A 25,906-nucleotide genomic window follows, 5' to 3' on the forward strand; every position below is an offset into this window, starting at 1 on the left:
CTGTAGTTCTAGTGCCGCCGCTGCCAGCAAGTTTGTTGTGACCCTGGCGGCCGAGTTACTTTCTGCGCTCTGGGCGTTCTCGCAATAAACAGTCACCTTTGGGACTTCATTTCCCAGCAAGCCCCGCGGCCGCCTACCGCGCGAGGGATGCCGGGCACCTCGTCCCCCGTCTTCTCTGGCTGAGCTGCCTGGCGGAAGCGGGAACGGCGCAGCCTGACGTAAAGGTGCACGGCATCCTGGGACATGTAGTCTGGCTGGGGCTCGGACGCCCCCTCGGATGAATGGGACCGAGGCTGACTGCGAACTACAGATCCTTGGTGGCAGCGTCGGTGTTGACCGCGGGGGAAGGGGAGACCCGGCGCTCCCGGTGAGAGCGGCTCTCCAGGACCGTGCGATGTGCTGCGCTGCGGCGAGGCAGGAGGCCGGCTTCCTGGGGTAGCGGTATAAGCGGGCGCTTACTCTGTGCGCTCGCTCCCCGAACCCTGCACCGGCCATGCGCCCGGCCTTGGCGGTGGGCCTGGTGTTCGCAGGCTGCTGCAGTAACGTGATCTTCCTAGAGCTCCTGGCCCGGTGAGTGACCCGCTCGGGCCGCACCCGGTCTCCCGGGGCGGGGCGGAGGAAGCCGGAGGAGAGGTCCCCCCGGGACGCGCCCACGCCCTGGCCCCACCCCGCCGCCCACGGAGCCCGGGGCAGGACGGCCTGAGCCCCCCAACAATCCGTCCTGTCTGGGCAGCCTGGGACCCCGCTGAGTGCGCTGCTTCCCAAAACTGCGCACCGGCCGCAGTCCCGCCTAACAGTTTCAAAGCATTCCTGCGGGGGGAACACTCAAGGTGTTGCTGTTGTCACCCCTTTTCCACATTCGGGGGGGATTGATTGAAGCCTGAAGAGTTTTTCACATAACCGGTCCAAGGTCGGCGGAGAGCTAGTGTCAAAACCAAGGTTCCTTCACCAAACCACTCTCTCTCTTCCTTCCCATCCAACTCCAGCTCTTTTTTCGATCCTGTTAAATGGCACAGGCTGGACTTGAGCAGAGGTTTTTGACGTACAGAGTCTTTGTACATGCTGCAAAGAAAGTTTTACTTTTATTACGGCGTCCTGCAAAGCATTTGCTTTATTGGCCTTGGAGATGGTTATGAGTGCATACATAAATGATGCGGTAGAACAGATTTTTATGTAGAAGATCAGTCCACGTGACCCGAGAGTGCTCTTTGAGGTGGCTTGCAAAAAGAAAAAAAAAAAATTATGTAGAAGATTGGTTCAAGTGACCCGAGAGGGCTCTTTGAGGTCGCTTTGAATGTGCAAAGTTCAGTGGATAGACGCTATTACAGAAGAGACAACAGGTGGTGTGGAAAAGGCTCTAGGACTAAAAAGCTGTGTTGTGAAATTTCACTCTTGGCTCCGTCATCCACTGGCTGTGTAGCCCTTCAAGTCACTTAGCCTCTCTGGGCCTCCTTTTCCTGGCAGTAAAACAATACTTATAGTGTTTTCCAGCTCGTGTTTCTGAATCTATACATTACAAGTTGAGTATCCTTCATTTAAAATGTTTGGGAACGGGTGTTTTGTATTTCGTATTTTTTTTTTTTTTTTGATTTGGGAATATTTGCATATACATAATGAGATATTTTAGGGATGGTACCCAAATCTAAACACAAATTCGTCTGTGTTTCTTATACACCTTATACACATAACCTTAGCTTGAAGGTAATTGTATACAATATTTTTAATAATTTGTACATGAATTAAAGTTTGTATACACTGACCTATCAGAAAGCAAAGGTGTCAGGTGTGGAATTTTTCACTTGTAATATCATATCAGTGCTCAAAAAGTTTCAGATTTTTTAGAGCATTTCAGAGTTCAGATTTTCAGATGAGAGATACTCAGCTTGTATCTCTGTTGATCATCCGAACAATCCTGTGCAGAAGATAGGTCAAGAATTATAAACTGTTTTACTGAAGTGGAAATGGTCCAAAGAAGTTAGGTGACCTTTCACTGCTTGTAAGTGGCAGAGCCAGAAATGGGAGCCAAGATATCTAAGCTCCTAGTCCAATACCTTTTTCAACCTCCCTGCCAGTTTTGAACTTGAGCAGCCCATAGATTTTGGTTATCCAGTTCTTCATGTGGTGCCTACTAGAAGTTTATTTTATTGGATATCATTGATTAAGTCATCCCGAAGCAACCAGTTTATTTAAGGTAAAGTCTGTATGGGGTTAAGTTTTGCTGTTATGGAGCTTGAAATTTTGTTATACAGAAAGTGTTGATAAAGGTCTCTTATTTGACTTAGGTGAGGGTCTTTTATTTGACTTGGGTGAGGGTGGTGAGGGATATAAAAATGACCAAAAAAAAATTGTATCCAACTGTAAGTCTGATACACTTTTAAAGGAAGGCCACTTTGGTAGCAGTTGATGTGAAAATATTAAAAAGTCGGCCAGGCACAGTGGCTCACACCTGTAATCCTAGCACTTTGGGAGGCCAAAGTGGGTGGATCACGAGGTCAGGGGTTCAAGACCAGCCTGGACAACATGGTGAGACCCCGTGTCTACTAAAAATATAAAAATTAGCTGGGCATGGTGGCGGACACCTGTAATCCCAGCTACTCAGGAGGCTGAGGCAGGAGAATCCTTAGAACCTGGGAGGCAGAGGTTGCAGTGAGCCGAGATAGCACCATTGCACTCCAGCCTGGGCAACAATGCGAGACTACGTCTCAAAAAATAAAAAAAGAAAATATCAAGAAGTGATTTCATCAGGCCAGCCATGGAAATGAAAGTCAGGGAATAATGGTAATATTTGTGTTGAATATGCCATTAAATTAAATCTTGCCAAAGGCTATATGACATGAGAATATGCAAGCAACTAAATCCCCTCTTTACTACTTTGTGAGCCCCTGACTGAATTACTTGATCTCCCTGAGTCTGACCCAACTGTAAAAGGAGGTAATGGTGATGATGGTTCTTCCAGCTTCACAGAGTTTTGAAGGATGAAGTGAGATGTGCGTGTAAAGCCTAAAGCACACTTGTAGGGCTTCCCGTTCTTTCCAACAACTTGGTTTCAATACAGATATATTTCCTTTATGAGATGGTCCTGCAAAGTCCTGAACAAATCTGATTTTACAAAATATTTTCATGCATTATAGGAGCTTCTATTTAAAATATTTTGAATAATTTGTAAATAAATCATCATCACTTCTTATTTTGTTTGGTAAATCTGCATTTTTTGCATAAAACAATGGTTTTTCATAAAGTGGTGAGGAGGTGCATTTATTGAAATAATCAATGGTGCACCAGACTGAATAGAGCCCTTTCCTAATTTGCTTAGACAAGTCTCTACTTCTCGTGTTACAGATCAATAAAATAAGAGCTAGTTGAACCAGATGGCCTTAAGTTTCTTTCTAGATATGGCCTCGGAATTTGTGACTTTATCTTGGGACATCACAGTGGAAGAAGGCCCATAAATTTTTATAGCGTAGGAACTGTGCTTTTTATATTGGCTGGCTTGGAGCCATTAGGTGCCCTAATAAGTAGCAAGTATAATACTAAATATAAATGCTAAGTGACTTGCAGGAAGAAGAGGACATTTTTAACCATTTCCCCCAAATTGGAAAACAAATTTAGGCTTTTCTTTCTGATTTTTATACCTACAATTGGGACCAATATTAAAACACAATGCAGTGGACAGAGCAGATAGGTAGTAAGGGACGAGTGCCTTGATATTCCTCCTTAGGGAGCTTACATTCTACCTTGGAAACAAGATATACACACACCAGCTAACTAGGCAAGATATTACATGCCTTACATCAGGAAAACAATCTGAAACTTTTTTTTTCCCATTTTATTTTTCATTCAAGTGCCTGATCTTGAATTAAATCGTTTCCTAAATTCAGCAAAAGAAATGCAAAAGGCATAAACTATCTGCCCAATTCATTCTCTTCAAAGTTGCATCCTTTTTTAAATAAAAATGTGAATTTTTGCCAAGAGAATTCAAAGTAAGAGAAACTGTTTGCGGTTAGTGATGACAATTCCTGAGGAATCGAGCTCAAGAAAACAAGATTAAGGGATCCAAGTTTTTACTCTGAAGTTTTAAAATGAATTATTCAAGTTAAAATAAATAATTCCATTGGTAGCTATACAACAGTGTGTTTCAAAAAGGCTTCATAAGTTGAGTTTTCAAAAATTATTTGAGCACATTAGGGAGATTTGTAAATTCTATAGAAATAGAAACAAAAAGTAAATGAGGGTTGTTGCTGGACTGGGAAAAGCAAGAAATGGAAAGTGACTCAAAATGGGAGTAGAATATCTCTTGGGAGTGTCCTAACATTAGTGGCAATTATTGAACAACTAAAAACCCATACCAAACCCCACTGAATTGTAATAATCATAATGCTAAGGGTAACGGCAAATGCCATTTCTTTGCCACTGACCCCTGGGAGACTTACCTAACGCAGTGCAATGGGACCCTCAGCGTCTTTAGCAATGGAATGAAATGGGCATATCAATACCCACCTCCATAAAATAAAAAGTACTAGGATGTCCTTTTAAAAAATCCTATAGAGAATACACATGTAAAGTGAATCGTTTTTTAAATCTCTTTTTATCTCTCGTAGAAATTATAAGATTCTAGATCACATTGGAACACTCCCATTCATTCTCTTGCTTGAGCGAAGGTGGGTCACTGATCCGAAAGTGAGAGCAGAAAGGTAAAGGGACATGGTCTGTCCCCTCACCATCCCTGCTAAGGCACTGGCTTCTGACGGCCTCCTCCTTCATGTCTGGCTCCCTCATATTGTCATCTTCTTGGGCAGGGATCCAGTCCCCTTCAAGCTGGGGGCTCCCTGGTAGCTGCCACCTAACTGTACACATAATTGGGTCTTGATCATTGTTCTTTAGCTGACTTGGCCTAAGCTTGTTAAAGAGAACATAGAAGGAAACTTTTAAGCCTCTTTTGGATTAAGTCTTGTGCTTGGCGCTTATATGTATTTTCTCATTGAATACTCACTACAACAGTGAAGTCAGTTTCATTTTAGAGATGAGAAAACTTAGTCAACTGGAATGTCTTTAAAAGGGGGAGGACCTTTTAAAGACTGAAGACCTTTCAGTATGCAAGATCCTGAATACTGGTCATCATACTTGCCTTTTTCACTCTGTGGCAGGCACTGTGTTAAGTGCTTTTCAGGGATGACTCATTTACTCTACAATAAATCAAAGAGATAGGCACTTATATGGTTTCCATTTTAAAGATAAAAACACCAGACTTAGATATTCACTTCTGTCACACAGCAAGTGACAGAGCATCATCTCGCATGTCAGTGTGTACTTTTTAGCACAGTGGAGCATGGTGGTTCCCAACCTTGTGTCAGCACCTGAGAACTACCTGTGCATTCACAAACACAGCGATACATGCACTCACACACACTCTCAACCCTTTCCCTGCACCTCAACTGCTATTTCTCCAACCTGGCTGCACATGATAATAAAGTGGAAAGCTTTTAAAAGGTCAGATTCCAGGGTCCTACCCCAGACTAATCAAATTAGAAGTGGGAGAGTGAGCCTCTTTGGGTAAATAGGTTGTTTTTTTGTTGTTTGTTTTTGAGACAAGAGTCTCGCTTTGTCACTCAGGCTGGAGGGCAGTGGCGCGATCTCAGCTCACTGCAACCTCCACATCCCAGGTTCAAGTGATTCTCCTGCCTCAGCCTCCCGAGTAGCTGGAATTATAGGCATACACCACCACACCCAGCTAATGTTTTGTATTTTTAGTAGAGACAGGGTTTCACCACGTTGGCCAAGCTAGTCTCAAACTCCTGATCTCAGGTGATCCACCTGCGTTAGCCTCCCAAAGTGCTGGGATTACAGGTGTGAGCCACCGTGCTGACCATTTGGGAAACAGGTTTTTAAAGAGCAGAGTAGGCTGGCCCGCATTCCAAAGCACCGTGCTAGCAACTGTCTGGAGTTAAAGTTCTTTCTGTTGCTCATATTTAGGCTAGTGGTTTTAATTAGCTCCTTGAATGAGGTAAATGTCTTACATGATTATTTATGGATTCCTGCATTTAGCCTTGTCCTTTGAACATAAGAAGTGCTAAAAGAGAACTTGTTGAATTGAATAGGTAGCAGTTTTCAAGGAAACCTTCATAGGCAGCAGAACTTAAAGAGTAGCAACAGTTCTGCTTCAGTTAGTAAGCCTCGCTCTGTAGGAATGGCTCCTGCCTGGGCTGTCTTATTTTTGTGCCTGATGGGTATATTTAAGGACTTGTCTATCTTGGCATTGCTTTATATATAATACTAACACCACCAATGGAGAATGGAGTCATTTCTGATAAGTAGCATTATATTAATATGTAATAATACAATTACATCTCTGTCTTCATCAGCTTCAGGTAAATGCCTTCGGTCAAGATGAAAACGCAGAATACGAAGGCGGGTGAATATTGGGATTATAGGAAATCTGGAAGCTTCAGGAGAGCAAAGATAACTGCTCACTTTGTTCTTCTTCCAGTGATTGAGCAGAGCTGAATGGAAGACAAGCTCAAGAAAACCTGAACATTTTAAATGACTGGTTTTCAGAGTGCCTCAAGATGAATGTCAGGAGAAAGTTTTTAACTTTGTAAATTTGTTCCTAACAATCACTGTTGAACGTGGGGTATCTTCCCCGACTATTTCATAGACCGCTAATCTATTGAATTCCACAAGCATTTTTTGAGTGCTTAATATATTCAAAACACTGGGTTAAGTGTTGTGGAGAATAGTAGACTACGGCAGTGTTTTTCAGTCTTTTGTTCATTATGCCTCTTCCAGAATACTTTTTAGACGTTGTTTTCTTAATCCCTCCCCCAGGTGTACTGGTTCAGGTACTGTATGTATATTTGTATTTTATTATTATAAAAAGAATAAGATTCCCCCCATCCCAAGAACCAAGTTTTGCCCCGTTGCTGGGCACCATTACCATTAAAGTAATGTCCCTATCATCAACATTGGGTTCATTTTTCATTTGACAGCAGTCTTGGTGATTCCTGGTCAGGAGGGATATATAAACATTCCAGGAGACCTGAGCATATTTCTGTCTCTGGGCTTTGCTGCCTAAGCTGACTAGGATCCTGATTAAAGACCTTTTTGGTGAAGCAAAGATCCCAATAAGAACTTATGACCAATTTCCTACAGCTTACTAGGAAAGCTGTATCATAGTTCTGGAAACAAGTGTGTCACAGTAATTCTCCCTCATGGCCTGGTACACGCAAGAAAGAGTAAAATAAGAAAGCTTGACATTCTTCTCTGTGAGATCAATGCTAAATATATGTGATCCAGAGGCTATGAACATTGAGATAAAGGACAGTGGGTAATCGAAATCCCTCCACCCTGTTATTCTGGCCCTCTAATTAGAATGCATTTTAGTGTTATCTCAATTTTTGTGCCTTTCCCCTCCTCTTTTGTTATTCACTATACAGGAAGCATCCAGGATGTGGGAACATTGTGACATTTGCACAATTTTTATTTATTGCTGTGGAAGGCTTCCTCTTTGAAGCTGATTTGGGAAGGAAGCCACCAGCTATCCCAATAAGGTATGGTACATTAGAGTCTCTTTTAGCTTTTGGATTTTTTAAGAAAGTAAAGAGGTGGTACCTGTATAAAAGGAGTATGAGACATTCTTTTGTAAGATTTATTTCAGAGATATCAGTAGAATACTAAGTCATTTTCTGAATTTAATACGTTGTGAAAATCCAGGGTGCCTACTTCCAAACTAAAATTTCTGCCACAAGATTTAAAATAACCATGATGGAGACAAGAGTGTGTATGTGTGTGTGTTCTTATTTAGTATGAGATTACTCAGAAGGCCTAGTGTGACCACAAATTTTATGCTGTCTTCTGTGTTGGTAAAGTTATCAAACATTCTAAAAGAGGAGTATCCTTGTTTCTCTTTAAAAACGAATGGCTTTTGGAAATAAATAGAGGTAGTAGTTGCATAACTTTGTGAATGTACTAAGTGCCACTGGATTGTTCAGTTTAAAATAGTTAATTTTATGTTACAAGAATTTCACCCCAATTAAAAGAAAATGAATGGCAAGCAAAGTCAAAATTTGTTGATGCCAGACCTGTAGTCCATTAGTCCAAATTTGCCTAATTGTACTAATGGGGCCAAATAGAAAACAGGGCAGTTCTTACGATAAACAATGTATTGAAAACTCACCTTTCTTGCTGAGAGTGACTCGAGATAAAAGTGTAATCCATCCAATTGTGAGAATTTAGTAGGATGGTATCACTTACTCCCTTTTAGAGCGACATTCTGGTATGAATATATCCAAGTATGAAGGCGAAGGCCCGTCTTTGTTGGTTTTCTTTTGCAGCATTCCTACGTAGCCTGCTATAGAAAATCTGGCTGAATTTTGTTAATATTATACTTTTAAAGTTCCCAATGCGATGCTAAATATTCCAGATACTTTTTGTTTTTCATTGGCTTTAGTATCTGCATAAAACTTTCTGCCCCTAAAGACCAGCATTTACATTGCAGTAAAAGCCCCAGCATTTCTTGACTCCTCTGGCCCTTTCCCGCCTCCTCCCACTGTCTCTCCCCATTCTCTCTACCACTAGCATAGATCAGGAAGTATACCCTGTCACCGTATCTTTTATAATAGCATCCTAGCTGACTGACTTCCCTGCCTCCCACCTCGTCATCCGTCCATTTCACTTAATATCATTTTATCACGTGGCCCCACTCTGTGGTTACCATGATGTTCTGAATGACATCCAGACTCCCCAGCCTGCCCTTTGAGGGTCTCTGTGATCTTGCCCTCATAACCATATTCCCATGCATGTCCTATGTGTGGTGGCCATTTTATTTTCTGTAGGTGGAGCCATAATCAAAATTTTGCTCATGTCATTCATCCCCATCAACAATTTCTGGGCAAGCAATGTGGAATAAATTAATTGTCCTAAAAGACCTTGACAAACTCTCTGTAAATGGCACGTCTTCAAGATAGAACTAAGAAAATTTGGCAAGAAACCTGATAAAATTGCAGATAGTATGTTGTTTAGAAGCTGTGAAGAAGCTGTTGCTGGTAATTTTGCATGTGTGTTCATTGTCAAGTTCCTCAGACTCTCCAGACTATATTAGTTTAGCCTTGGCTTGACTGGCCTGTTGTGGTGTATGGCTCCACACCTAACTAGCAACACAGAATGGGTTCTTTCAGGGAAGATCGCTTAGGACTCACTGCCGTCATATCCTTCAGCTGTGCAAAGGTGGAAAATGGTTGGGAATCTCAAAGATCAACATTTCCTGAAGAATATGGAACCACATATTTGCCTTTGCCCTGCATTCTTTAGCCATTTATTTTAAATACTGTTTTTTCTCTTACTGAATATGGTAAGTTGAGTCATGTGAAATTTCTGGCATTCAACTTGTTGACCTATAAAAACGGCAATTTTATATAGTTTAGCCCAATATATGTAGAAGGCATCTTATGTATTTTCTGGATCACAGTGATGACATACAAATGTAAAATTGTTTGTTTATTCATCTGTTCATAATTATTCATTTGTATTTATCCCTTTAAGTTATTAGGGTTACTGGATTTTTTTTTTTTTTTGGTTTTTGTTTCTGTTATTATTTTAAGACCTATAAACTTTCAAAAAACAGAGACCCTGATTTTAAATAAAAATCTGTACAAGTCAAACCATGTCCTCATTAATTTGGAGGCCACTAGTTCAGAATGCGGGAGAATTTAGCAGCTGCTAGGCTGAAAATAATCCTTAACTTAGCGAATACTTTCTTTAGAAACAGCGAAAATTAACAGTACAAACAAGTGTATAGAGGACGTTTTTGAGAGAATCAGCCATTTGCAAGTTCTTCAGAGGTATATGAAAATTATTTACAAAGAACCAATGCAATCATTTTAAGTTGCTATGTATACTTGAAAAATATTAGTGTTTCTTTAAATGTATTTTATAACTCAGACTTTCCCATGTTAGTCTGGCTTTGTGAAGCATTTTGATACTTACTTAGTAGTTGACATTGCATGATAATAGCGATGCAATTTTGTAATGCAGAGGAAATATGCAAAATGCTTTTTTAGCCAAAAATACATATTTCCTATACTTGATTTTCTTGAAATCCTAGATTCTGTTTGATGAGCTATTCTGTCTGCATTTCAGGTACTATGCCATAATGGTGACCATGTTCTTCACCGTGAGCGTGGTGAACAACTATGCCCTGAATCTCAACATTGCCATGCCCCTGCATATGATATTTAGATCGGTAAGTGCTGCCGGATCCCGTGTGTATGTTCGTCTGAAAAGTATAGTTAAATAGGTCAATTGAATATATGGCAGAACTAGAAGGGTCTTGTAGTAAGTGGTCTTGAGTAGAAGAACAGGTTTGTGAATGCATGAGCAAAAATGGCTTTCATCTGAAAAGTAAGGCAAAAAGAGAAATCTCAAAGTGGATGGTTTACTTTTATTCATCTGAGGTCTAATGAGTGATTAATAAAAAGAAAATTAAATTTTCCCTAGGAAACAGATTTTGCCTTCATTTTCCCTCATCTCTTTGATTTTATATTCAAACATGCTATGTTATTTAATGTATTTCTTATCACTTACTTCTTTCTTTCATAAAAGTACATTTACTTCCAGAACATGAAAGAGATACTTGTCTTTTCTGATTTTATTTTTTAAAGCAGAGACTTGAGATAATAAAGGGAAATTCTTGATGAAGGTAGAGTTTCTCCCAAAGCACTCCAGGCAAAAAAGGCTGATAATTGTGATGATAACATTTCCATGTGGTCTGAGATTTTTGTGAGATTGTACTGTTCCCGGAGTTTCCAAAGCAACTATAATAATTTTTTTTTTTTTTTTTTTTTTTTTTTTTGAGACGGAGTCTCGCTCTGTCGCCCAGGCTGGAGTGCAGTGGTGGGATCTCGGCTCACTGCAAGCTCCGCCTCCCGGGTTCCCGCCATTCTCCTGCCTCAGCCTCCCGAGTAGCTGGGACTATAGGCACCGCCACCTCGCCCGGCTAGTTTTTTGTATTTTTTAGTAGAGACGGGGTTTCACCGTGTTCGCCAGGATGGTCTCGATCTCCTGACCTCGTGATCCGCCCGTCTCGGCGTCCCAAAGTGCTGGGATTACAGGCTTGAGCCACCGCGCCCAGCCAGCAACTATAATAATTAAGGTGACCTTCAAAGCATTGAAAACATAGTAGACTTTCAATAAACACCTGTTGATTGATTGTCGCCTTTTTAGAGAGCAGAGAGATCCTTGCATGACTTTTCCCATTAAAACTAGTCAGGGGCTGGGCGCGGTGGTTCACGCCTATAATGCCAGCACGTTGGGAGGCTGAGGTGGGCGGATCGTTGGGAGTTCAAGACCAGCCTGACCAACATGGAGAAACCTCGTCTCTACTAAAAATACAAAATTAGCTGGAAGTGGTGGCACATGCCTGTAATCCCAGCTACTTGGGAGGCTGATGCAAGAGAATCACTTGAACCCGGGAGGCAAAGGTTGCAGTGAGCCAAGATCACACCATTGCATTCCAGCCTAGGCGACAAGAGCAAAACTCCGTCTAAGGGGAAAAAAAAAAGTGTTCAGGGGTGGAGGGTGCAGGTAATAGGGAGAAGCTTATTAAAAGCTCTTATAAATTAGGTAGATGGAAATTTTGACAAATATAAGTCCATGATATCATTTATTCCTGCTAGCCCTAGCTTCAACACTGACCAATTATAGTTGACCCTTGAACAACATGGGTTTGAACCTCATGGATCCACATATATGCAAATTTTTTTCAAACAAATATGAAAATACAGTATTCGTGGGATGTAAAACATGCCTATAAGTAGGGCTGATAATGACTATATTGAGAATTGATCCTTTTTATTCTCGTTGTCATCTTTAAAAGGTTTTTTTAAAAATATATATACACACACACATATATTTTTGGAGACAGAGTTTCGCACTTGTTGCCCAGGCTGGAAGTGCAATGGTGCCATCTTGGCTCACTGCAATCTGCACCTCTTAGGTTCAAGCGATTCTCCTGCCTCAGCCTCCTGAGTAGCTGGAATTACAGGCGCCTGCCACCATGCCCAGCTAAGTTTCGTATTTTTTAGTAGAGACAGAGTTTCACCATGTTGGCCAGGCTGGTCTCAAACTCCTGACCTCAGGTGATCCACCCACCTCGGCTTCCCAAAGTGCTGGGATTATGGGCGTGAGCCACCACGCCCGGCCGTCATAATAGCTTTTTATGGTTTATACTTTTGCCGTCATAAGAACAACTAAATCTTACTAATTATTCATCCTAGCCTCCTTCATTCCATGTTTTTCCCCCTTGCCCATGTTCCTATTCATCTCGAATTATGTTTTTTTCCTAGTGCACTAAACCTGTTACTGTTGTCTCCTTTTGCAGGGTTCTCTAATTGCCAACATGATTCTAGGAATTATCATTTTGAAGAAAAGGTAAACAATATACTTCTATATTTTGTGAATGGAAATGATATCCTGAGCCCCTGTCCATAAGCTAGTCATCTGGATTCCTTGTCCCAAAGTAGTGATAAGTTTGCTTCTGGCCATCTACCTCTTAGTTCTTTACCAGTGAGGCCCAATCATGCAATGTCCTGAAGCAGCTGACCAGGTAAGAGGCGACACCTGTGGGGTCTCTATGTAGAAGTGAATAGCTCTTGCCATCGTTGAATTTTAGTATCATAATAACCTGCGAAGCCAACTTAAAAAGATGATAGAGAGATTCACTGTGCAGTATGGTCACCATGAACCACGTGTGACTATTTACATTTACATTTTTCAAAATTAAAGAAAATTAAATATTTAGTGTCTCAGTTTCATTAGTCATGTACACTTTTTTTTTCTTTTTTCCTTTTTTGGAGACGAGGTCTCATTCTGTCATCCAGGTTGGAATACAGTGGTGCGATCTCGGCTCACTGCAGCCTCCAGCTCCCAGGTTGAAGTGATCCTCCCACCTCAGCCTCCCAAGTATTTGGGACCAAAGGCGTGTGCCACCATGACCAGCTAATTTTTTTTGTATTTTTGGTAGAGATTGGGTTTCGCCATGTTGTCCAGGCTGGTCTCAAACTCCTAGTCACATTTTCAGTGCTCAGTAGACTCACGTGGCTGGTGGCAACCATGTTGGAGAGCCCAGACGTGGAACATTTCTAACATCCCAGAAATTCCATGGGATGCTGCTGCCCTAGAAGATGCTTATCAGTACAGCATAGCGAACTAAGGAATGGTTGTACATATTAAAAAGGAAATTCCTAACAAAGGCCCAAATAGCCAAGAAGATGGAAGGAAAGGTTCAGGGCTGTTCTTTGTGACCATCACCAGTGGCTCTCTTTGGGATAGGAGCAGGAGGTACCAGAAGTACCTGGGATGCTTTTTCAAAGTATTTGTCTCTCACCTTCACTCTAAGCTTCACCCCTCACTCCTAAGCAGGAAGGATGTTAGCGAGAGACAACACATACAGTTTGGGAAATTTCTCGGGGAAAGTTCACTGGTAAGACCAAAACTATGTAAGTGATGGCAACTTTTCAATGTATTTGATATCCAGCCCCAAGCTCTCTATACGTGCTTGGAAAGTAGCTTTCAATTCAGAATGTAAGAACCTAGAGTTTTTAAGTATTAAGGGCTGTGTCATAAAAAGAACAGCTGTCCTGTCCTACTAGGCTCCGTATCATGGACCCTTTATCTCCTGAGGCTTATGAATTCCCTGAAAAGTACTACTGTAGTTTTCTTTCTTTCTTCTTGGTTCTCTGCATTTCAACATGTATACATATGATGGTCAGGTTTATTACATTTGAAGTGATCACTATGCTTCTTATCGTGTGGAATTCGCCTTGGGACAGGCCTGTGCTCTTTTCCAACCTTTGATTCTGGCTCGTAACAAGGATACCAAAGAACATGTTATAAGAGGAGTTGTGTTCTCCTGGTATTGACCCAAAATATTAGGGGTCTTTCCCAAGCATCTGTTGCCCTTAAGAACTTGTTCTGACGGTGTCATCTTGCATCTGTCTAAGCCTTTTGACTCTTTTCTATGTGTATCTCTTTCCCATAGAGCAGGAATTTCCATAAGTTAACCTTCCAATAGAGTGAATTAACTTCTTATCTCCTTTGCTCTTGGGTAGAAGACCCTCAAGTTCATAGTGTGCTCCTCATTCCAAGATTTGAAGATCAAATCTATATTCACCTTACCCATGCCTTTATTATTCTTTTTGGCCTGAGTTGTAAACCTCTTCAGCGTGATCTTTCCGAACTGAAGAGGTTCATTTTTTTTTTTTTTTTTTTTTTTTTTTTTTTTTTTTTTTGAGACGGAGTCTGGCTCTGTCGCCCGGGCTGGAGTGCAGTGGCCGGATCTCAGCTCACTGCAAGCTCCGCCTCCCGGGTTTACGCCATTCTCCTGCCTCAGCCTCCCGAGTGGCTGGGACTACAGGCGCCCGCCACCTCGCCCGGCTAGTTTTTTTTTTGTATTTTTTAGTGGAGACGGGGTTTCGCCATGTTAGCCAGGATGGTCTCGATCTCCTGACCTCGTGATCCGCCCGTCTCGGCGTCCCAAAGTGCTGGGATTACAGGCTTGAGCCACCGCGCCCGGCCGGTTCATTATTTTTTACCGTACGTCCGCTCATACCTGCTTCCTCCCCAACTGCTCTCTAACATGGTCTTCTTGGCCCTTTTGGTCCCTTTCTCTGCTTATTAGCTAGTTCTGCTGGCCTTTTACAAAGTACTGTGACCAAAACAATACTATGTATTTGAGTAGAAAACCTGGGATGGTTCATCTTCTTAGTTAAATTTCTTTTAATCCTTGCCCGAGGCCTTTTGCTTGATCACCAAGAATCTGAGAGGGTGCTAATGATACTAGCTAATGTGAAATGGTACTGTTATTACTGCCTGTAGTTCTATAATCTGAATATCCTTCCCCTCATCCAACTATGCCAACATTTTAAAACAACATTAAGTCATTCAGAGATTTAAAAAAACAAGCCTCCCCCAGAGAATGGATGATTGGATTATGTTCTGAGTATTGAATCCTGCTACTTGCACCTGATAGCCTGTTCTTCCACTTGCATAGTGTGTCTTAGGACACAGATTTGGGCCGCCTAAAGACAGGAAAAGCAACAGATCCTAGTAAGGACTGGGTCAGGCTTTCATTTGGACTCTTGAGAGCAGAATGCAACATCACATCCGGTCTATTTCTGTTTTTATTTCCTGATGAAATAATCGATTGGTCAACAAAGTGTTGGAGACAGACTAAACAGTACCAAGGAAAAGTGTTGGTTAGAAACCAGTCAGTATCCTGATTCATTCATATGCATATTTCTGTGGACTCTGCTGGAAAATAATCCTGTCTGTCATATTTTAGTGATTTGTACTTTCACGCACCATCTGATTGTAAATATCACTGGGAAATTCATATCTGTGCTTTCCTAAGGTGTTTTTCTTCTTCTTTTTTTTTTTTTTTTTTTTTTGCAGATACAGTATATTCAAATATACCTCCATTGCCCTGGTGTCTGTGGGGATATTTATTTGCACTTTTATGTCAGCAAAGCAGGTGGTAAGAAGCTCACAAATCATTTTATGTTCACTACTTGCTATTGGGGCCCAGTTACCAGGCAATTAATAAAATTCAAAATTTTAGGTAATACAAAGATTTTGAAAGAGAAGAGGGGAGGGAAATGGGTAACATAAATATTTCCCTTGTATGTTGGCGCCTTGCATGTAGTTCTGCTCTCTGTACCTAGTTTATTTTCTTATTTCCTAGACTTCCCAGTCCAGCTTGAGTGAGAATGATGGATTCCAGGCATTTGTGTGGTGGTTACTAGGCAAGTACAATAATTATAATAAAGCTAATTGCCTCTGCAGTTGTGTTTGCTGAGTTTTCTCCTAAGAGACATGTTTCTTGGCAAGAAGCTTCAGCTAAACAAATTATGCCATGGAAGAGAGGCACCTGGGATCATATTTCTCTGAACCTTAGCGTTCAAGAAAGGAAAAAAAGAAAATGCCCCCACATCCGTGGCAATATGTTCTACAACATGGATCCATGTTTTTCTTGGATGCCACTGGTGTAGAAAGAAGTGTGTGTCTACTTGCCCATCACACTCTTTGAATGTCATCCGTCTCTTCACGATCTGTCTGCCAAGCTGAAGCTTCTGCAAGAGAAGGGCCCGTTAGAGCAATTGACTCTTTAAATTTCCGAGGGACTCATTTCTATAGACTTATTTTCTTCAGAGGTTAGCTGTTCCATATGGCAGTGTTCCCAAACCTGACTGATCATCAGAATCTCCTGGGGAATTTTTAAAAATACAAGGATCTCTCTGTGGAATTAAATAGGCAGCTCCTGGAGAGCTTTGTTCTCCTGTTTTTTGATACGGAGGTGAGATCGTCCCAGGGGCTTTCAATGATAACAATAACAGATTGAGACTGACCAAGTGGAAGAGAAATAGCAGTGAAAGAACTGTGTCCTCCTTGCTTCTTGGCTTTGACACTTTATCCCTTTAGGTTGCTGTTTGTAACATAGAAAGATCCTCATGCGCTATTAGAAAAATACCCAATGAGAAAAATGTGCAAAGGATGTGAACATATAGTTCACGGGGGAAATAGTAGTACCCAACAATTTTAGGTTCAGCCTCACTAGTCTAGTAATCAAATAAATGCAAATTGAAACCCAAATGCAATACCTTTTTATGTTGGCCTATCATACCGGCAAGATGATAAATGGTTATCTCATTGCTGCTGAGGGTACAGTAAGACAACTATTTTTATAAAAATAGTTTGGGCATAAATGGACACAGCTTTTACGGAAAAATATATATGTATATTTTTAAATATATTTATTTATAAAAAGTATTGTATTTTTTAAATGTCCAACAGCCTTTGACTCAGTAATTCCACTTATGAGGGTTTATCCTAAAATATATTAACATTTGTTTAAAGATTTATATACAAGGATGTACATTGATTTTAATAATGAAATAATTGGAAATAACCATTCTCATACGTCTAAGTATGCTATATCCATATCATAGTCATTAAAAGCATTCTTTTGAAAAAATTTTAATGACTGATTTGAAGGAAAAGTCCAGGCAAAAGCTCATGAAAAAAGCAAGATATAAAATTCCATATGCAATCTGATCCTGTCTTAGTGTAAAAAAATTTACATAAACGAATATATAAGGAGATGTAGAAAGCTGTAAAGGACTAGATGGTAATAATATATTTTTATTTCTTTTTACAATTTTGTACATGTTCTACAATTAGTTTGTAATATTTGCAGGACTTTAAACAATAATGTTCTTCAAGAAGAACATCTGGAAATGAACAAATGCAGACATCTTGTAACCTGATGTTTTTTAGGTATTGGGGCACTGACTTTTGCTCTTCTGATGTCCGCAAGGATGGGTATATTCCAAGAGACCCTCTACAAACAATTTGGGAAACACTCCAAGGAGGCTTTGTTTTATAATGTAAGCCACTTGTTGAACCTGGGAGCATGGAAATTCCTAAGTTGTAAAATGTTACTCCAAGTGAACTATTCCCATTCTTCTGATGTAAAATGTTACTCCAAGTGAACTATTCCCATTCTTCTGATGTAAAATGTTACTCCAAGTGAACTATTCCCATTCTTCTGGTGTAGTTGGAGGTTGATTATTAGTAGATGGCTGTAAGACCCACAGACTGAAGCGGTTTTGATGGGATGCTCTGGTGGGTTCTGAGTCACAGTTCACTGCATGAGATGACACAATCAATCAAAGCGAATTAAATTGTGTCTGCATATGTAGCAAGTCCTTTTGTGCAGAATGACTATATGTTTAAATTTCTCCATTCCCTGTTGTTGAGGAAAGGATGCTGGCTCCGTTGTTTGCTTTGTCTGTGATGGCCCTCAGACCCTATAAGGGCAAGAACCATAATTTGGGAGTTGATATCCTGCCATACAATGTGAAGTAGTCAAGAAGCACCGTATACATTTAAGTCTAACTTGCTTTTCTTTATATTGCTGTCAAACAACCTGTACAACTTTTAATCATTGTAAAGCTACTCTAATTATTCTATAATGTTTTTGCACTTACCTTTATGTGACCAATTTCTTTCCACAGCACGCCCTTCCACTTCCTGGTTTCATCTTCTTGGCTTCTGATATTTATGACCATGCGGTTCTATTCAATAAGTCTGGTGAGTTTGGGGTTAGACAGTAGAATTACCTGACAGTTTCTGAGGCAGAGTCTCAGTTTTACTCTTGACTGAAAGACCACGGCCTTTTTCATGATCCTGTTCAAATCATGTGTTCCTTTTGAAAATGTCTCCATTCCACTTTCCAGTCATTGCTGCAGCAAAAGCTTTCAGAGGAGTTTCTCAATTATTTACAAATGAAGTAAAAGAATATTTTTGAGTTTTCTATTTTGCTTTGATATTTGTGTGTTTGCATTTGAATGTGAAATGTTTGATGTTTTGAGAATGCAAATGAATACTTATAGCACACTGCAGAGACTGGAGCCCTGAGAAGTTGGGCTGCCGTCCAGCTCTCTCAACTGCTGTTTATCCTTCTCTGTCGTGAAAGGCAGAGCTGCTCACAGATCCATCCCAAGCTGCCGTGGAGCAGAGCAAGAGGGGAGCTCCATGATGACAAGGTTTTTCTCCTAGTTACACATGAGATAGGCAGCAGATGAATAAGCAAAATTAGTTTTAAGCTTCTAGTGTAAGTTAGCTGTCACTTTTTTAAATGGCCAGTTAATAAATTAGCTATAGATTGTCAGTTAACTTGAAAGGGATCACTTATATGATCTGATTATCTACTAACAGCATTATATAGACAGTGAACACACAAGGAACAAATAAACATTTTTAAAATCAAGCTTTTATGTTGCACACACCTCAAATGCTTAAGTGCATTTTGTGGAATGACAGTAGGTGCTCAGTAAACATTTGTTTGCTATCTGAGCATGAATCGTGAAGTTATGACTATTCTCTGCATTTATAGTGTTGCCTCTCCCATTTGCCCCACCCCCCAAAAAATGTGAAGGTAGTGTGTAAGAAAGTTTGTAAGGCTCTGAATTACTCAAATAATCATGTCTTCATATTAACACAACAGTTTTTAAGATCTCTGAGAAATCCCACACAGCAAAGGGCTATTGAAATAAAAATGTCAAATTCCATGTGATTGATTTAATTGTTAGAATGCTTCTAAAAATCACAGGGCTAGGCATTTATGATAAAATGTTTTACAGAATCTGCCTTCAACTTCTTCAGAATCATTTCCAAGTTAAAGATACATTTTCCTTCTCTTGCTTTTCTTGAGATTAAGTGTCTGAGATCCGTGAATTTTCCAAGAGAGCTAAATGTCCATCAAAATAAGTGATATCATTGTCTTTCCTTCAGAGATACAGTGTATCTCTGAAGTTATTAAAAAGTAATCACTTTTGTTAGCTTCCTTTTCATTTCAATATTTGCTAAGTATATCAAAGACAATAGAATACCAGATTATTGGCATTGCCCACTGATCCAGAACCAAGTTCCAAAACTTAGTCTTTATGTGTGTGTGTGTGTGTGTGTATATATGAGACATTTTATTGGTGAAAGAAAATTGATGTTTATTTTCTTACCAGATCTCAGCATCATTGTATCGGAATTTCTTAAATTATGCTGTATAATTCAAAACCTGAAAACAATTTAGTAATACAAAAAAACTGACCCGTTGAGGATTTCTATGTCTTTATTCTCTTTCATCTTAGATATTTTATTTCCTCCCACAAATTTACTGTGCAAGTGTCATTATATAAAGCTAATATAAGAGTGAGTGTGTGTGTGTGTGTGTCTGTCTTTTAAGAGAGACAGGACCTCCCTATTGCCCAGATTGGTCTCGAACTCCTGGGCCAAAGGGATCCTCCTGCTTTGGCCTCCCAAAGTGCTAGGATTACAGGCGTGAGCCACTACTCCTGGCCTAAAACTAACATAAGAATATATTTAAAGTTATTCACAGTTCCATCAACCTAGATATCTGCTAATTTTATTTTTATTGGTTTTCTTCTAGACCATGTCTATTTACAGAGATTCTTACATAGCTGTAATCCTTGGGTGGATATAATTTTATATTTGTTGTTTACTTTTTTTCTGAGTTTTATGTGGCTATATAATCTCTACAATTTTCGTTTTTATCAAATGTACAATGCCTCCTCTAATGAAAGTACCTTTGTTTATGTAGCCATTGCACCATCATTGGACATTTGATTGATTTTGATTCAGAGTTATTCTTTATTATGTGTAGTACTTTAATGAGTGCAGAATTTTTTTCTTCCTTGGAATTAACTAGGATTAATTCTGAAGGATGGGTATGAATAGTTTCATACCCTTAATAAGGATTATGAAATTGATTTTTTGAAGAATGAAACCAAGTTATACTGCCACCAACCTGTGGCTGCCAGTTCCATCACCAACTTGCCGGATTAAGATATTATTTATAAATTTTGAATTGGCTAGGCACAGTGGCTCAAGCCTGTAATCCCAGCACCTTGGGAGGCCAAGACAGGCAAATCACCTGAAGTCAGGAGTTCAAGACCCGCCTGGCCAACATGGCGAAACCCTATCTCTACTAAAAATACAAAAATTAGCCAGGTGTGCTGTTGTGCGCCTGTAGTCCCAGCTACTTGGGAGGCTGAGGCACAAGAATCACTTGAACCTGGCAGAGGTTGCAGTGAGCTGAGATCACGCTACTGCACTCCAGCCTGGGTGACAGAGTGAGACTCTGTCTGAAAAATAAATACATAAATATTGAATTGCTAATTTTGTAGCTATAAAATGGTACAGTCTTATTTACTTTGGAATTCTGTAATTACTAGTGTGATTGAACATATTTCCAAACGGTATTTAGTTACTAGCCGCCATTCCTCTTGTGTTGAGTAGTTAAGGCTGTCTGTATCATTTTATCATTCTCAACTTTTCTGTGCTTCGCAGTGTTTCTTTGTAAAGTGAGGTACTAGTCAGGCAAATGGTAAAGCATTTCCTTAAAAATTAAAACGACTATTTGTTTTAAGAAACCAATTTAATGACTTTAGTGGCTGCCATAGACTGGAGTCAAGGCAAGTAAAGTGATGTGTGGTCCAATTCTATTTGCAAGGAAGACAATGTTGCTGTTCCTATTATGTTCAGTCTGTATTACCCTGTTCAAACTATGAAAAATTCAGCTGTGAAAAAGTGATGTGGCTATATCCTCTTGTAACCTCTACAGAGTTATATGAAATTCCAGGCATCGGAGTGACCCTGCCCATCATGTGGTTCTACCTCCTCATGAACATCATCACTCAGTATCCTTTGGACTCTGCCGTCACCTTTATGTCGTCTTCAGGTTCTTTTGGCATAGGAATGGTCATTCTTGTCTTCCAACAGTGTGTTGACTTGAATCTGATTTTTGCTGGATTTATTCTGCAGCAAGCTGGAGACAGAGACCCATTCAGGGAACTCCTTGTAGAGGGCAGAAGAGGTGCTAGTGGTGCAGTAGGTCAGTAAGGCACAAGGCAGCGGGAGGAAGTGCCCTGAGTGGAAGCAGAGGAGTCCATTGATTGATAGTGGCGGGTGCGGTGGCTCACGCCTGTAATCCTAGCACTTTAGGAGGCCGAGGCGGGCAGATCACTTGAGGTCAGGAGTTTGAGACCAGCCTGGCCAACATGGTGAAACCCCATCTCTACAGAAATACAAAAGTTAGCCAGGCATGATGATGGGTGCTTGTAATCCCAGCTACTCCATAGACTGAGACAGGAGAATCGCTTGAACCTGAGAGGTGGAGGTTGCAGTGAGCTGAGATCATGCCATTGCACTCTAGCCTGGGTGACAGAGCGAGACTCCATCTCAAAAAACAAAAAACTGTATAGCTTGAATCATCTGTGATTTCTACCTGTGATTTTTTGGTGTCCTAAGGTATTTCCAGTGATCACAAGCTGCTGCAAAGTCCTGAAAGAAATTTCAAATTAAGAGGCTGAGGTGGGAGGATCACTCAAGTCCAGGAGATCGAGGCTGCAGTAAACTTGATCACTCCACTGCACTCCAGCCTGGGTAACAGAACATGACCCTGTCTCAAAAAAAAAAAAAAAAAGAAATTTCAAAATAGCTTTCATTTTTTAAAATAGTTATTTCGAATGATCTTATATTCATTATGAAAATAATTATGTCTTTGAAGTAGTAAAACGAATCACAGTTGACCTCATTCCTCTGAAGTCAGCTCCTTGATTTGCCATAGAGTCCCTTTCTGGAGGAGAGGATAGAAGGGCTGGAGGCAAGATAAATAAAGGTGAATGGGATCACCCTTACTGAGAGTGTCACCCTCTGTCATTACCTTGGAGGTGCCTGTCATTGTAACCATAGGAAGACTCCAACATAAGAATAATTGGCAGTTTTTTAGGCAGTTTCGAATTGGTACCCACAAATGGAATGGCAGCACAGTTGTTCTGCAGGTTCTCCCCAGGAGGAGCCTCATAGCTGCCATAGCAGAACTTCATGTTTTCTTAGAATATGAGAAGTTAAGCCAGGGACCATGCCAGAAGGTTCTCCCACTGATCCCCCAAGTATAGTCTACAGAAAACTACCTTGACTCCACTCCTCCAGGTACGTGTGCATCCGGGGCGTGTTCATCCTCACCACGGAGTGCGCCTCCCTCACCGTCACGCTCGTCGTGACCCTACGCAAATTTGTGAGCCTCATCTTTTCCATCTTGTACTTCCAGAACCCCTTCACCCTGTGGCACTGGCTGGGCACCCTGTTTGTCTTCATTGGGACCTTAATGTACACAGAGGTGTGGAACAACCTAGGGACCACAAAAAGTGAGCCTCAGAAGGACAACAAGAAGAACTGAGACCTGCCTGGAGTACGTAGACCGGTGTCGTCGTGAGGGAGGGACCACCGTTTCGCTTTTGTTAATGCCGAGCTACCCGCAGTGCTGAGCCAGCCATGCCACAGGAAATCTTCAGGAGGAGGGGACTTCTCATATTGCTCATACTGACACGTGTAGACTGAATAGAAACCCCTCAGCCCTAAAATAGAAAAAAGAACAGTTCTGGACTATTGAACAGCCCATTCATTTATTTGTTTTGTTTACCAAAATATTCAGTATTATTCTTGTTTATTGAATTCTGAGCCTCCATGAACTACTGGCTTACTATCCATGGTCTTGGAAAACATTGTCCTTTCTGTTGCTGTTCTAATGCATCTCTGCCACAGCAGTCATTGTCATCCTGTGGCCTTATCCCTTTTGTCTCCCATCACCTTTTCCTTCCTCAGCAGCACCTCACTGTCAGTCAGACGCTGCAGGCACCACCATCACCAGGAGTGGCCAAGTAAACTGAGACACTGGTAACAGCGGGGCTGGACTTCCTCCCGCGTTTTGGGAAGGAAACAGATGTTCCCTTGAGCTGATTCCCAGTGACACCGGAGCAACGCTAGTGGGACTCCTCTTTCCCAGATTTTGCTTTTTTTTTTTTTCCCTATGCAAAAGTCAGATGCTTCTATCCGTTGCTTTCTGTGGTTAGGGCAGCCCTGCAGCATATCTCACAGCAGACACAAAGAAAGGTTGTGCCGGGCACGGTGGCTCATGCCTGTAATCCCAGCCCTTTGGGAGGCTGAGATGGGCGTATCACTTGAGGTCAGGAGTTCAAGACCAATCTGGCCAACATGGTGAAACCCCAACTCTACTAAAAATACAAAAATTAGCTGGGTGTGGTGGCGCATGCCTGTAATCCCAGCTACTTGGGAGGCTGAGGCAGGAGAATCACTTGAACCCGGGAGATGAAGGTTGCAGTGAGCTGAGGTCTTGCTACTGTACTCCTGCCTGTGCAACAGAGTGAGATTCTATCTCAAAAAAAAAGAAAGAAAGGTTGTTACGGACTGGGCACCCCTGAAGCCCATTACCTAGGCCACAGTGGTGACAGCAGGATGGCCCTGCCCAGCACCACAAGAGCCATGGCTGCCCCTGTTGGCCCAACCGGGCACTCACAGGGCAGAAGGGTAGGTCTCCAGTGGGAGGATAAAGCTTCACCACCAGGAGATTCCCCTCTGCCCGATGACTCTGATAGAGTCACGACCAGTCAGGGGAATGCATAGATGGAGATATGTAGTGTGTGATGTGTAAATCAGGTCAAACCTCAACTACAATTGAAAGTTGTTATTTTATTGCCCTATAAGGTATCTTACCATTCTCAGTGGGTATTGAGGATGGTTCGATGTGCTTTATTGTATGTGGAAACATGCCTCTCTTTGCTAATCATTTCAGAGGTCCAGTTTTCCTCTCACGGGACAGTCTTGAGTAGGAGGAACACTGTCGCTGTAATATGCTTAGCTTGTGTGTACTTTTTGTAGTCTGTGTGTGATCAAAGGGCACGGAAGTGGCTGCGCTTTCACGTCCCCTTTCTTTACTTAGCTGGGACCTTACATACCAGTACATGCTCCCCTGTAAGCAGCTGAATTCGCCGGCCACTTCTCCTTTTGCCTATAGACAAAGACTGTGTGTGTGTGTGTCTGTGTGTGTGTGTGTGTGTGTGTGTGGTTGTAGTGCACACATTGTGTTCTTAAACTGAGACGTGGCTCTCCAGGTCTCCTGGGCTCATTCCATGGTGTGATATGTTTATTCCACTGTCCAGAGCTATTCTCTGATGGATTTGAGCTACGGCAGTGGAAATAAATGTCCTAGAGTCATCAGGTCGCTTGGAGAAGAAGTCATTTAAGCTGCCTCGGGTTTTTGTTACTTAAAATGTGGATATTATTTCTCCACCTAAATCACTGAGTTTACAGAGTAATAATGTGTTGCTCTGGACATTAACAGTGTTCTAGAGCCAGTAATGGGCTCTTCTGAAAGATGCTCAATTAGAAGTGAACCCATTCATAGGATCAAAAGCCACTTGCTTTGAAATATGTAGAGTTCCTCAGAATTGACGGTGCTAGAAATATCCAAGTGTTATATAACCTCTTAAAAGCAACAAAAGCTACTTTTTTCTTATCACCTAATAGAAGAACCTGTCCCTAGAGGCGACTTGATTACCACATATCTGGAGTCTCTGAACTCTTAATAGGATGCAGCCTCACATACATAACAACACCCATTTTATGTTGATGAAAACATTACAGGTTTTCATTATTGGGTATGTGTTGATGTGCGCAGACAGCACTTGGGCCCATTAGGTTTTAGCATCTGGTCTTAGAGCATGTGTGTTCTTCTCAATGTGAATACTTCAGCCAGTCTTATGAATAGGAGGCCATGCATGGGCACAGAATAGGTTAGAACACTCGTACAAGATGACCACATATAGAAGCAGAAAGCCCCAAATCCCCTGGGAACTGGTTTTTCTCTAGTAGCTGAATATAAGCAAATATGTCTAATGGACACCAGTTAATACTTTTTAAAACTACTCTTAAAAAAAAATATATGTTCCCCTTGGTTAACTGATTTTTCAATCCAGGATGGACATTTTTTCAACCTTTATTAAAAGGACAAATAAACTATTTTGAAGATCAGACTCCTACCTAACTGGAAGAGAAATGTCTATTAAATGTCTCTCCTCTTTCTCCGGGTCAAGACCATGTAATTTTATGCTTCAGAGATGAGGATATAGTTTGTTTACAAAGAGTTTAGTCTTTAGGACATCCAAAACTGTATGCTAGAGCAAAAATCAAATAGCAAAGGACACTAGCCAGAAAATACGATGTATGTGTGTGTGCACCTGTGTGCCTGCTGAATAACTTGACAGTATAACAGATAAGGTAACAGAAGATGGTGGCTATTTGAATTGTATTAGCTTAATGTCTGCATATCTTTGGCCAAAACTCTATTGTCATATTAGAAACATGTTATCTTCTCCATGTTTATTAGTTTATTTTTTATTGTTTTCTTTTTCATCCAACTAAAACAACTGTAATGTACTTGATACATTTACATCAAGTTCTAAAGTATTTAGACAAATCCAAA

The 25,906-nt window shown here is 41.0% G+C and overlaps 1 protein-coding gene across 1 annotated transcript; it reads left to right on the forward strand.

Annotated features, from left to right (window-relative positions):
- Positions 1–230: 230 nt before the first annotated feature.
- On the forward strand, positions 231–25,906 carry LOC105471351 (solute carrier family 35 member B4). Its single transcript, XM_011723801.3, has 10 exons — positions 231–570; positions 7,431–7,544; positions 10,132–10,234; positions 12,371–12,420; positions 15,442–15,523; positions 15,731–15,791; positions 17,323–17,432; positions 18,063–18,138; positions 21,188–21,263; positions 22,558–25,906. Exons 1-10 carry the CDS (start codon positions 494–496, stop codon positions 22,802–22,804), a joined length of 996 nt encoding a protein of 331 aa, XP_011722103.1. The 5' UTR covers positions 231–493; the 3' UTR covers positions 22,805–25,906.

This window comes from Macaca nemestrina, chromosome 4 (assembly GCF_043159975.1).
Source record: "Macaca nemestrina isolate mMacNem1 chromosome 4, mMacNem.hap1, whole genome shotgun sequence".
In the NCBI taxonomy this organism is placed as follows: Eukaryota; Metazoa; Chordata; class Mammalia; order Primates; family Cercopithecidae; genus Macaca; species Macaca nemestrina.